The sequence below is a fragment of the Vombatus ursinus genome, unplaced genomic scaffold (assembly GCF_900497805.2).
Source record: "Vombatus ursinus unplaced genomic scaffold, bare-nosed wombat genome assembly UNPS02014799.1, whole genome shotgun sequence".
Taxonomy (NCBI): domain Eukaryota; kingdom Metazoa; phylum Chordata; class Mammalia; order Diprotodontia; family Vombatidae; genus Vombatus; species Vombatus ursinus.
Genome location: NW_020954577.1, coordinates 21,758,784 through 21,771,830, shown reverse-complemented (window position 1 = coordinate 21,771,830; position 13,047 = coordinate 21,758,784). Strand labels below are relative to the sequence as shown.

General features: G+C 51.3%; 1 protein-coding gene across 2 annotated transcripts in view; it reads left to right on the top strand.

Moving 5' to 3' along the window:
• The window catches only part of GLCCI1 (glucocorticoid induced 1), a 61,594-nt gene that overhangs the window by 35,481 nt on the left and 13,066 nt on the right, over positions 1-13,047 (top strand). Inside the window, exons 4-6 of one of the 2 annotated variants that reach the window (XM_027872388.1) lie at positions 147-251; positions 3,315-3,467; positions 9,256-9,454. In XM_027872388.1, coding sequence (XP_027728189.1) covers positions 147-251; positions 3,315-3,467; positions 9,256-9,454 — 457 coding nt within the window. Of the gene's footprint in view, positions 1-143; positions 252-3,314; positions 3,468-9,255; positions 9,455-13,047 lie in introns of both variants that reach the window. The other variant, XM_027872387.1, reaches the window with a different exon arrangement.

Here is a 13,047-nt window from a genome sequence, read left to right as displayed (position 1 = left end):
GGAGAGGCTCGGGCAGCCGGGGGCCGCTTGGCCCCCTGCATGCTTGTCTGCTGGTGGCTCTAGCAGAGCGCTCACGTGTGGTTAGCGAATGGTTCAGGGGAGCCCCGGCTCACCTGTGCCTCCTCCTCATGTCTCTTATCCAGCAGATCGCCAAGCTGAGACAGCAGCTGCATCGTGGCAAGCAGAGCAGTAGCCGGCACAGCCACCGGGAGAAAGACCGCCATTCCCCTGCAGCCAGCAGCCAGACTCAGGTGAGCCAGGCCGGTCATGGGCCGCAGAGGACAGGATCCCCACAGGCGGAGATCCAGCGGATTGGGGAAGGACGGGATGTGAGAAGCTCAGGATGCTAGGTTACTTTCTCATTTTTTAAGAAGTCTATTTTCTTAAGCCATGAGGGGTTGTCACAGTGCCTAAAGCCTTGGACCTACAGTCAGGAGACTAGAGTTCAGATCTAGCCTCAGACTCTGACCATGTGACCTGGGCAGGTCACCTAACCTCTGTCTCAGTTTCTTCACCTGGAAAATGGAGATCATGGCACCAACTGCCAGGATTCTGGGGAAGGTCACGTGGGCCAAGATGTGTACGGTGTTTGCAGGCATTCGAGTGTGGAAATAATAAATGCTAGGTATTATAATACTATCTTCAAATTTTCAGAATAAATTAAGAATTGTTATTTTGAATCATCCTTGATTCTTCATGGAAAACTTTTGAAGATTTTCTTTAAAGTATCCATGTAAGTATGGCAGAAATTCACATCTCACACCATATACCCAGATAAGGTCAAAATGGGTACATGGTATAGAAATAAAGGGTGCTACCATAAGCAAATTAGGCGAGCACATAATAGTTTACTTGTCAGGTCTGTGGATAAGGGAAGAATTTAGGGCCAAACGAGATAGAGAGCATTACAAAACGTTAAATGGATTATTTTGATTATATCAAATTAAAAAGGTTTTGTACAAGCAGTGCAACCAAGATTAGAAGGGAAGCAAAAGACTGGGGGAAAATTTTTATGGCAAGTGTCTCTGATAAAGCCCTCATTTCTCAAATGTATAGAGAACTGAGTCAAATTTATAATAATACAAGTAATTTCACAGTTGATTAATGGTCAAAGGATACAAACAGGCAGTTTTCAGACAAAGAAATCAAAGCTATCTATAGTCATGAAAAAATGCTCTAAATCACTATTGATTAGAGAAATGCAAATTAAAAGAACTCTGAGGTGCCCCCACACATCTATCAGATTGGCTAATATGACAGAAAAGGAAAATGACAAATGTTGAAAGAGACGTGGACAAATTTGACACTGAAGCACCGTTGGTGGAGCTGTGAACTGATTCAGCCATTCTGGAGAGCAATTTGGAACTATGCCCAAAGGGCTACGAAACTCTGCATGTCCTTTAACCCAGCAATAGCACTACTAGGTCTGTATCCCAAAGAGATCCAAGAAAAGGGGAAAGGACCTATCTGTACAAAATATGTATAGCAGCTCTTTTTGTGGTGGCAAAGAATTGGAAACTAATTCCTCATCAGTTGGGGGACTGGCTGGACAAGTTGTGGTGTATGAATGTGATGGAATATTATGGTGCTATAAGAAATGACAGGCAGGATGATTTCAGAAAAACTTGGAAAGACTTCCTTGAACTGATACAAAATGGAGTGAACAGAACCAGGAGAGCATTGTACATAGTAACAGCAGCATTGTATGATGAAGAACTGTGAATGACTTAGCTGTTCTCAGCAATATAGTGATTTAAGACAATCCCAAAGGACTCTTGATGAAGCATGCTATCTGCCTCCAGAGAAAGAGCTGATAGAGTCTGAATGCAGATCAAAGCTTACTTTCTTTTCTTTTCCTTCCTTCCTTCCTTCCTTCCTTCCTTCCTTCCTTCCTTCCTTCCTTCTGTCCTTCCTGAGTCTTCTTCCACAAAATGACTAATATGGAAATATGTTTTACATGCTGGCACATGGCACATATTTAACCTGTATCAGATTGCTTACCATCTCAGGGAAGGGGGAGGGGATAGAATTTGGAACTCAGAAATTTAAAAACAAAAGAATGTTTAAAAATTATTTTTACATGTAACTGGGGGCAAATATTTTTAAAAAAGAAAAGTATCTGTTTAGTAGAAAGAGCCGCGGAGCTGGGGGTGGGAAACTCAGTTCTAGTTTTCGCCCTGTCACTTACTTGCTGTGCCTTTCTGAGCCTCAGTCTCCTCTTTTGTGCATTGGGGATGATCTGCTTGGAGTCCCAGTCTTTCTTAGGACTGTTGGTAAGAAAGTATTGCCGTGCTCTGTCAGGGCAGCTACATGACGTGTCCCTGGTCCTCAGAGGGTAAGGTTGGGATGGTGGCGGCAGCTTTCTTTCTGAGCATGTGAGGGATTTCCAAGATCACCTTTTCTCAGGCTTGTCTGCTCTTCACCCACCTAGTTAATAATAAGCAGGGAGGAATTCCCCAAGGGATTCAGACCCAGAGAGTCCCATATGTTCTGTGGGGACAAAGGGGTGGCAGTCCTGGAGGAGCTCTCCCATTCACCTTTGGAAACAGAGTCGGAAGGTGCGTGTCTTCCACGTCTGCCCGCCTCCGGCCTGGCCTCCCATCAGCGCACTCTTGCCTCTTCCCTTTGCTTCTTCCACCCCGAGTTCCCTGTTCATATGTGCCTCTGTGCCAAGCCTTTGAAGGCCCAGAACCTGGTCTCTTTGAGCAGACACGGTGCTGAGCCTGGCACCTAAAGAACTAGGTGCCGAGGGACACAGGCTCAGTCGAGGAGGTGCCACGGGCTGGTCAGCTCTCTATTTCTGCTCCAGAAGAGGCAAGTGAAAACCTCGACCTGAGATGATCTGCGTCCTTAGAAGGGGCTAACCTCCCTGGACTTTGAACGCTCTGCCCTCCATTACATACTGCTCAGGCACTTCCCGGAGCCCGGCATGCTGCTCTCCCCTTTTCTAGAGGCTGCTTGTCCTTCAGTCTCCCCTCACAAGAAGCCTTTCACTGGCCTGCGGGGCTACTCTAGGCCCCACACTGAGCCTTGTTAGCTGCTGGCTTCACGAATTGTTGATCAAGGGCAGGGACCCTGATAGAAGCTACATGTGATGGAAACTTTAAGGTGCACAATTGGTGTCTTCTCTCCTGACCCACCGAGCTCTGGGGCCCTTCCTGCCCATAGACAGCGAGATGGGGCAGAACTTTGGTGATCAGTCGAACCCAGATGGCAAAATGCTTCCCCATTGAGTTTCAGTCCAGTTCTTTAAGGTGCTCTTCAGTTTCAATTTTTATAAATGATTTGAAAGCCAATCCTGGTTGTCTTTTTAGGCTGTTGGCTCAAGATCTGTCTCTATGCCTCTGTCCAATATCTCAGCGCCAAAGTCCGCTGTTTCACGGGTACCCTGCAACGTAGAAGGAATCAGCCCAGAACTAGAAAAAGTGTTCATTAAAGAAAACAGTGGGAAGGAGGAAGGAGGCAAGGTAAGCGGGCCTGAGTCTCTCTCTCTTTTTGGTAGGTGGGGGCTGGCGATAGAAGGAAAAAATCTGAAAAGGTTCAAAATGTCTTAGGAATGTTTTCCCAGGAGCTTCCCTCCTCAAGGTAAAGTCTGAATGTGTCTGCACCTCGCCCTGGGCTGGCATGTGGGCCCTAAACCCATAATCTGTCTGTTTAAGCTGGAAGCCTGCTCTTTTTCACCCAGACAGTGCAAAGCCAGGGAGGCGTCAGCTTCACATTGTTAAAAGTTTGTATGACAGCAGACCTGCCTTGTCTCAGATGTGACATAGCACTCTCTGAGCCGCGTCTCGCGAGGTCCGGAGCGTTTGTAAATTTGTTCGGGAGACACTGACTGTTCCGCCAGGCCAAAGAACAGATCTCTCTTCATGCTTTTTACTCGTAGCAATGATTTGGAGGTTGCTCTATTAAAAAACCCCATGTCATTTATCTCTTGGCATGTGTGGTCCCCAGGTCGCAAGGACACTGGCTTGGTGCTCATAGCATCAGAATTCAGACCCTCCCCTGATGCTTCCCAGTCGTGTCCCCTCTCTGGGCCTCAGTTTCCTGCTCTGTAAAATGGGGTACTGCATTCCGTAGCCCCTGAGCTGGGATCCTATGAGCATCACTCTTGTTTGAGGGAGAAAGCTCAGTGGGACTGTGTTGGGGAGTGAAATGGATGGAGAGAGTGTCTGGAAGCAGCAGTGCTATCTCCTGGAAACGTGTTTTCTGAATACTGTAGCTTAGTCACCAAGCCCTTGTTCAGTGCCGCTGTGTGCCGGGCAAGGCAAACCTCTGTCTGCCTCAGTTTCCTCAGCTGTAAGATGGGAATTATAACAGGGGAGTTGTGAGGATCCAACGAGATCATATTTGTAATATGCTTAGCGCAGTGCCTGGCACATAGTAGGTGCTTAGAGTCCCTACTTTCTTCCAGGCTCATCTCAGGGACCAGCTTCTTCTGTGGAGGCCTTTCCTGGTTCCCCCTCCCCTCCAAATTAATGTGTTATTTTGTATTTATCTTTAATGTGCTTATGTTAGTACATATTATCTCCTGGAGCTAGAACATAAGCTCTCTGAGGACAGGGACAATTTCACATTTAACTTTGTGTTTCCAGTACCTTGTACAGGGCCTGGCACTCAGCCTGGATAGGTAGAGAGACAGACTGTCCAAGTCTTTAAAAGCCAAATGGACAAGTTTGACTCAAGAGGCAGTAGGGAGCCCCAGAAAGTGTCCGAGTAGGGGACGAAGATCCGGACAGGTCTTGGTTTTAGGCACAGCACGGGGAAGAGGCCCTGGCTCTGGAGTGGGCTCCGATGCCACCTTGGATATGTGCCCTGTGTAGTGTTCCTTTGCCTCTTTTAGGGCCCCAGAACCTCATCTCTGAAAGGAGGGGTCTGGCCACGCTGGCCGCCAAGATCTGTTCCAGCTCCAGATATGCAACGTAGCGATTCTGTGAATGTCCGTCTGCCTGGCAGCCATGTGGGAGGTGGCCTAGAGGAGGTTTGGTCAGATGCAGGAGGCTGGTACGGTAGCCAAGAGGAGAAAGGATGAGGACCAGAAGTAAGGGAGAGGCCAAAGAGGCAGAGACAGCATTGGTGGGCACCTGGTGAGATTGTGGCATGAAGGAGAAGGGAGAGGTGCAGATGACTTTGACATTTCAAACCAGCGTCGCTGGAAGGATGGCCATACCCCCCACAGAAATGGGGAAGGTTGCGGAAGAGTATGAGATTTGGGGGGTGGGCATGATGAGTTTAAGAGGCCTGCCGGACAGATGCATGGAGGTGTCATGGAAAATGAGTTCAGGAGAGAGGTGAAGGCTTGGATACACAGATTGGGAGGTTGCCTTTGTAGAGATGGTGATTGATCCTGCAGGAACTGGTGAGCTCATTGAGGGGGAGGAAATGAAGAGAGAGGAGAAGAGATGAAGAGGGACCAGGACAGAGCCTCGAAAGATGCCTTTGCTTAGTGTGCATGAGAAGAAGGGCAGTCTAGCAAAGGAGGCCCTGGAGGGGTCAGGCAGGGAGGCAAAGGCCCCAAAGAGAGCAGGGTCATGGAAGCCAAGAGAGGAGCATTCCAAGGGGAGCATCAGGTGGTTAGTGTCCAGAGCTGCAGAAGGTTCAAGAAAGATTCTGATGAAGGCTGGAGAGAGAAGGCATGTCTTTGGCCATTAAGAGATCATGCGTAAGTGGGAAGAGCAGTTTGGGGAGCCACAGTTGGAGAAGTGATTGGGAGGTGACGCAGTGGAGGCAGAAAAGTCAGAAATCAGTAAAGATGCTCATATTCTCAGTCTCGCCATCACGCTCAAGTGTACCACCTCCACATTCAAGAATTCTGAAATCCCTTATCTGACCATGGTCTGTTGACTTTCCACCTCTCCCCAACCCTCCCTTACAAAGCCCTACTCTTCATGTGCGCCATGACCTCCAGTCCCTTGACCCCTCCATTCTCCCCCAGGCCTTCTTCCTTGCGCTTGCTACTCTCTTTTCCTCCCCATCTTGGCTCCTTGGTGAACCATCAACGTCACACTGACCTCCTCTCCCGAGTAACCTCGTCTTCTTCGCTGCTGAGGCCAGCTCCTCTGCCTGCTCACGGCTTCCCCTTCCATCCCGTCTCCTCCAGCAGACTGCCCCTGTTCATCTCTGCTCTGTCTCATTTCCAGGCTGTCCCTCTCCATTGCGCTGCTTCCGTTCTGCCCACAAACATGCCTAGGTCTCCCCATTCTGAAGAAAGCCTCATTTGAGCCTTCCATCCCCACCATCATCTTCTTTCTCAGCTGCTCTTTGTAGCTGAACTCCTCACAAAGGCCATCGACAAACGGGGCCTCTGCTTTCTCTCCTCTCACTCTCTCGGCCCACCTTACAGTGTGGCTTCCAGAGTTACCCTTCCACCCAAACTGCTCCCTCCAGAGTTACTCATGATCTCTCAGGGACCAAATTCAGTGACCTTTTCTTAACCCTCATTTTCCTTGACCCCCTCACAGCCTTAGACACTGTTGGTCGTTCGCCCCTCCTGGATTCCCTGTTCTGTCTAGATTTTCAGGCCATCCTCTGCCCTCTCTCTCCTGGTCTTCCTCCCTCTCTGACCGCTCCTTCTCCATCTCCTCTTCTGGATCCTCCTCCAGAACGTGCCCTCTGACCCCAGGTGTCCCTCAGAATCTGTCCTGGGTCCTCTGCTCCTCTCCCTCTGCACTCCTTACCTCACCTGGTGAGCTCATCAACTCCTATGGATTCAGTGACCATCTGTGCTGACGGTCCTCACCTCTGCCTGGCCTGTCCTGCCCCAGTCTCCCTGCTGACTTCCAATCTCCCATCTCCAAGTGCCTTTCGACATCTCTATCTAGATGTTGAGTGGACATCTTAAACGCAGTATGTCCAAAGCAGGACTTGTGATCCTTCCCCCTCCACCCTTGTCCCTTCTCCCTTTCCTGTTGCTGTCGAGGGCACCCTCATCCTCCTCGTCCTCTAGGCTCCCAACCTAGGAGTCCTCCTGCATGCCTCACTCTCTCTCACCACCCACATCCAGTATGGTGCCAAGGCCTGTTGATGTGACCTGTGCCTCATCTCTCAGACAGGCTGCCTTCTCTCCTCTGACCCTACCCCTGCCCTGTACAGGCCTCCATCCCCTCACACCTGGATGACTGCAGTAGCTGTTGACAGGTCTGCCAGCCTCAGTTCTCTCCCCATGCCAGCCCATCCTTCATTCAGCCACCAAAGGGATTTTCCTAGTGTACAGCTCTGACCATGTCATTCCTTTCCTTAGTAAACTCCAACGGCTCCCTATGGCCGCCAGGATCAAATACAAAGTACTCTGTTTGGCTTTCAGGAGCCTTCACAATGGCCTTGCCTACATTTCCAGTCTTGTCCACCTCGATCCCCAACACATGCTCTTCAGTCCAGTGGTCCTGGCCTCCTGGCTCTCTTGGCTCTGGGCACTCTCTCTGGCCATCCCCCAAGCCCGGAACATCTCTGTCTTCTTCTCAGACTGCTGACCTCCCTTCCTTTTTTTAAGTCCCAACCAAAATCCCACCTCCTCCAAGAAGCCTTCCCAAGCCCCTCTCCGTTCTGGTGCCTTCCCTCTCTTATCCTGTATGCCTTCTCTGTATCTGTTTGTTTGTATGTTGTCTCCCTCATTAGATCGTAAGCTCCTTGAGGGCAAGGACTGGCTTTTGCTTCTTTTTGTATCCCTAGGACTTTGCACAGTGCCTGGCACACAGTGGGCACTTAATAAATGTTTATGGATTGATGGAACTGTGTTCTAGAATTTTGACAAAATGCTAAGTCATTGGCCTCCCCCCCTCCCCACCCTTTTTAAATTGGAATGGTGTTTGCCTTTTTCCAATTCTGTGTTCACTCTGCTGTGAATTGGCATGCCTGCCAGAGCTCGGCAGGCCCTGGCAGTTCTTTTGGTGTCCAGGGAGATATTTCCTCAGGGCCCGGGACCTGCCCTCCTCTATGGCAGATCCATGCTGGCTTATCTGGGATCAGCTTCCCACCCACCATTTTTGTTCTGGAGAGAAAACCAAGGACCCGTTGGAGATAGGTGTCTCTGCTTTCTCTCTGTGGACTGGGGTCCCATCCCAGCCCCAACAACAGGCCCGGACGTTCCCAGAGGCTGTGCTCTTGTTCGCTAGAGCTTGCGCTTGCCCCCCCAGCCTCTGGGCATAGCCTTGCAGGTGAACAGAGGGAGTGAGCCCAAGCACTTTTTGAATCCGTGTCTTTGATTTCCCCGACCTTGTGCTTTGTTTTTGCTTATGTCAGATGTAGAATTAAAAAGCTTTGGATCTCGTCTCTTCTGCCTTCCTGCCTTCCTGCCCTCTGCCCTTGGGGGAATTTCTGAGAGCTTTGAAATGGCTCCCGCTTGGAGAAGGGGCAGAAGAAAGACAAGAGTGAAAAAGAACCACTGATGAGGCTGGCTTGGGCTCTGCTGTCCCTGAGAGTGGAAGTTTGACCGCCAAGTCACAGGGTGATTTCCAGTGTGTTACACAGTGGGGTGTGGAACCAGGCGAGGTGATGGGCACACAGACCAATCCCCTGGCAGGGTTTTACACAGGGGACAAAATGCAGGATAGTTAAGGCAGAGCCAGGGAACCAACTTTTTCAAACGTAGCAGTGTAATCCGTGAATCAGCGTGCTGCAAGGTGTACCTACTGAGATCGACCAAACTGGGTTGGCGAAAATGTTATGCCAAGGTCAGGTCACGTCACCCAGTGCTTACTGTGGGCCAGACACTGCTCTAAGCTTGGGTAGAAGGAAGGGTGGAAGGAGACCCTGCTCGCAGGGGACAGCTCCATCTCCGACGAGCTATGCAGAGGTTAGGCCCCATGTTGGAGGTACCTCTGTTGTTAAAGGGTATTTTAAATGATTGCTCTCTACACCAAGCCAGAAATCATTTGGGGATTCCAGCTCAGGTGCCCGGCTGTCTGATAGTGTCAGCAGAACACCCCGCCCCGATTTAAAGCTCAAGCTGAGAGATTGGGTGTGGAGTTGACAAGGCAAGTGTCAGCTCTGGTGCCAGGCCCGGCCTTGGGGCATGCTGCGGGAATAGAGAAGAGAGGACAAGAGCCCAAGACGAGTCTCAGTGATGGAGAGGACGTGTTCCGTTTGTCGGCCGGTGGTGCTTCTGGGGGTCAGTGGAAGGGCTCCTCGAGGGGCTGGCGCTGTAGGCGTGGGATCCTACAGCCCCAGCGAGGTCGCCGGGCAAGCCTCCCCCCGGAAGGTACCCGCCCAATGGCAGGTGGGCCGCGGGAGTGACCTCTTGGGGCGCTGTTTGTGTTCCAGCCCCTGGACGTTCCTGATGGCCGCCGCGCCCCACTGCCTGCCCAGTATCGCAGCAGCAGCAGCGGCACTCGCAGTGTAGACACGCAGACGCCATCGGTGCCAGAGCGCAGCAGCAGCTGCAGCAGCAGCCACTCGCCCTGTGTGTCTCAGGACGGCAGCCCATGCTCCACTGAAGACTTGCTCTATGACCGAGATAAAGGTGAGGAGGGCCCAGGCCGGTGCCTCGTCACGAGCCACCATCACTTCAGCTTCTTGGTCTTGGGGGAGAGCGGAGGGTGTGCTGGGAGGGGCACCCATGACCTTTGCTGACCTTTCCAGCAAGTTCCTTCCTGCTGGTTTCCTGCCTCTCCTTCAGGTGATTTTCACAAACACCCTCCATGAATGCCGGGGGTAGCAGAGCCTGGAGCGAGGTGCCGCAGCGGGGGGAGGATGTAAAACATTAGGGCCTGTGGGTCCGAAGGTCAAATGACAGTCACTGTTCTGGTTGATTTTGCATTTTGTCGTGCTTCAGAGTACATTGGTGAGTCAGAATTGTTGGGAAGGAGAACCATTTCAAAAGAAAACTAGACAAAAAATCCATTTGAGTATTTAAATGCCAGCTTTTCTGAATGTCCGATAACTAGAAATACGAAAACTGATAACGTAGCAAGTGACTCAGTTGTCCTGCCTAACTTCAGGTAAGGCCTTTGTAAGCTCTTTGACTACAGTAATAATTGTAATAACACCTCCCCTGGTCCTCTCCCCCCCATCACCCTTCTAGGGGATAGCCTCCTGATTGCCTCACAACCCTATGATCCCTTCAGGCATCAGCTCCCAGCATCTGAAGGATGCTGCCTTGTTGAGCCCAGCGCCTGGCACATGTCAGCCCTGAATGAGTACTTACTCACTGACCGCCAGAACAGCCAGCCCTGGCCACCTGTTACTGGCAGTTCCTTTATTATTATTATTAATTAAAGATGAATGGGAAATTCACCATAATAATGCTAACGTGTGTATTGTGTTGAGGCATCTGTTACCTCCTTGGAGGCTCACAGCAGCCTGAGGAGGCAGGGTCATTGTGCCCGTTTTTCCAGACGAAGCTGAGGGAGGTGCTCACGAGGCTAGGAAGCATCTGAGGCAGGGTTGAACTTGGGTCTTTCTGGCTGCGAGGCTAGGCCTCTCCCCACCACGCTCAGGAGCTGCCTTCCCACATGACCTGAGTGTGTGGCGTGTGAGGCCCTTTGGTGGGCTGCGGTGTCGTGGCTTGAGGCAGCCACGTGGGCCACCCAGGCCTTCAGGCGCCAGTGTCTGGCCTCTGTCCCTTCTTCCTCCTGTTGCCCCCTTCCTGGCTGAGTCGCTGTTTCCCAGCCTTTCTCTCAGGGACCGATTTGTTGAGTGGTGACTGACCAAGATGTCCCCAGTGGCTCCTTACAAGCCATTCCAGGTAGAATCCTGGCCGGACCGAGGGTCAGCATTTCTGCTTGGACGTTTGGTGTTCCTCAGTGCCATGGGGGAGGACGGTGGGGAAGGCCCCTTTGAAATCGGGAGCATTTTGTGTTTTGTTTTTGAGGCGCCTGTGTTTATAAGGATGAAGATTCAGTAGTTTAAGCTGATCTTTTTATTGTGAAGTTTCCATTTTTAAACTTCTGGTTCAAGTGATGTCACATGCCCACGATTCCTTCCTGTGCCGTTTTTATCATTCAGCCGAGGGATGGAAAACGAATCAGAGGGAATGCCCTGGGCAGCTCCCCCTCCCCTGACCCCTTCAGCTCCCCTTGCGCTTCCCCCAGGGTCCGTCGATACTCAGTGATCTGGAGCTTCCCGCCTTGAAGGGCCCCGAAATCCAAGGACTCTCCTCTCCTCCCTTGGCCGTGGGTGTTTCCTCTGGTGACTCGGGCCGGGTCTCTTCTGTGAAACCTGCCTGTCGAAGAGAGGAAGCTGGAAGGCCCAGGAGGGCCTGAGGAAGAAAACGTAGTCACGCCGTGGACCATTAGCAGACCGGCTGTGTACCGACAAGTGCTCTGAGTGTTTGACTCAGTGAAACCCCACTCATGGTCAAGCTGCTCGGGGCAGCACCGGACACATGCTTGCGAGCAGCGGCATGGAAGCTGGCCTCTGGAAACAGAAGGCTAGGCAAGGGGAAAGAGGCTCGCTGCACCCAGGCAACCTAAAGGGCTCTTGTTCTTGGAAACGGAAATCGAGGACTGAACCTTGGGTGGAGTGGACACCCATCTGGTCAGGCCTCTTGGCTAAAAAATGTGAATTTGTGTCATCCCAGTCTGGGAAGGGACCCCAGAGACCACCTTGGGACCTAGCAGCCTTTGCTGGAAGGCCTCCTCCAAGGCAGGAGACTCAACCTCCTGAGAGGGCTCACAGCCCATTCGCATGGCTCCAGCTGTGACCTGCGGCTACAGGTGGCCTCCCTGGGGTGTCTCCCCATTCCTTCAAGGTCTGCTCTCTGGGCCCAGGGAAGGCACACCTAATCCTTCCTGTGCATGACTGCCTCCAGAAACCTGGAGATGGCTTTGTGGTCTCTTTATAATAAGCAAGGGGTAGGAGCTTTCATCTGGGATTGATGCCCACCGGGGAAACTGAGGAGTTGGTGACTTGCCTGTGGTCGTGCTTAGAGTCCTGGAGGTGGGAAGGGGCCTTAGAAACCACCTTGTCCAACCCCTCGTTTTACAGATGAGGAAACTGAAACACAGAGACATGAAGTTACCTGTAACAAGTGAGTGGCAGAGGTAGGGTCAGACTCAGCCCCTCTCACTGTCTAACTCCACCCTTCCTGTCCCTGAGGTGAGATTGGACAAGGCACCTCCTCCTTCTGGGACCCTAAAAATCACAGACTGACCTTCCTAGGTGAGAATGGATAGGTGCCGGTTACAACATGGGGAAGTCCAGGGTGAGGCCCTGCTGCAGTGGTTGTTTGATGGCTCAGCCCATAGGGCAGGGCCTGGGCTCTGCTGGGGGCTTGGCCTCTGTCCGGCCTTGCAGTGGCACAGCCCCCTCACGTGGCCCAGAATGCACATCTTCACTCTGAGTCAGTCAGGGCTGCTATCAAGTTGAATTAGACAAACTCGACCACGCTCGGCATCCGAGAAGATCAGGTCGCATATCTGCAGAAGCAGTGATGGCAGCAACGTAGCTGTGCCCGAGCACGTGCACCTGAACAGACAGGACGGGTGGACGCAGGCCGGACCATCTTAGTGGCCCCCATTGCCCCAGAGTGGCCGAACGGCAATGATGAGCATCGCCCAGAGACCAAGAGGAGGCCCGCCCCATGGGACCACTGAGGGGTTCTGGAGAAGGCCAAGTAAAAACCTGATCAGGAAATTGTGTGACAGAGACAAGATGATGAGATGTGGATCGATCTGCTGGCATAGTTGAGGGTCTATTTCCGTGTATTTCCATCCACCTTCAGACTTCCCATCACTGGAGATAGTAAAGGCAGCTTGAGAAAGAAAGCTAAGACCTCATTTGTGCTTAAAGATATCGGCAGCTCTCAGGCTGAAAAAACAGTGGTTCTAGAGGAAACGCTGATTCTTTTACATATAATCCTGTGCATAATGTACAAAGGTTTAATCATTCGGCCAAATTGTTAAACCCTAACACATGCACTTTTAAAACGGCAAACTTGGCCTCTGTGCAGATGAACAGGGACGTTGTAGTTTCCAAACCAATGATTTCCAAGAGGGTCAGAATCCTATTAGTGAATGGGGTGTGGATGGGGCTCTTGGGATTGGAGAATTAAGATTGAAAATAGAGAAGAGCCCTTGCCTTTAGATTTATAGATTTGAAATTGCTGGATAAGAT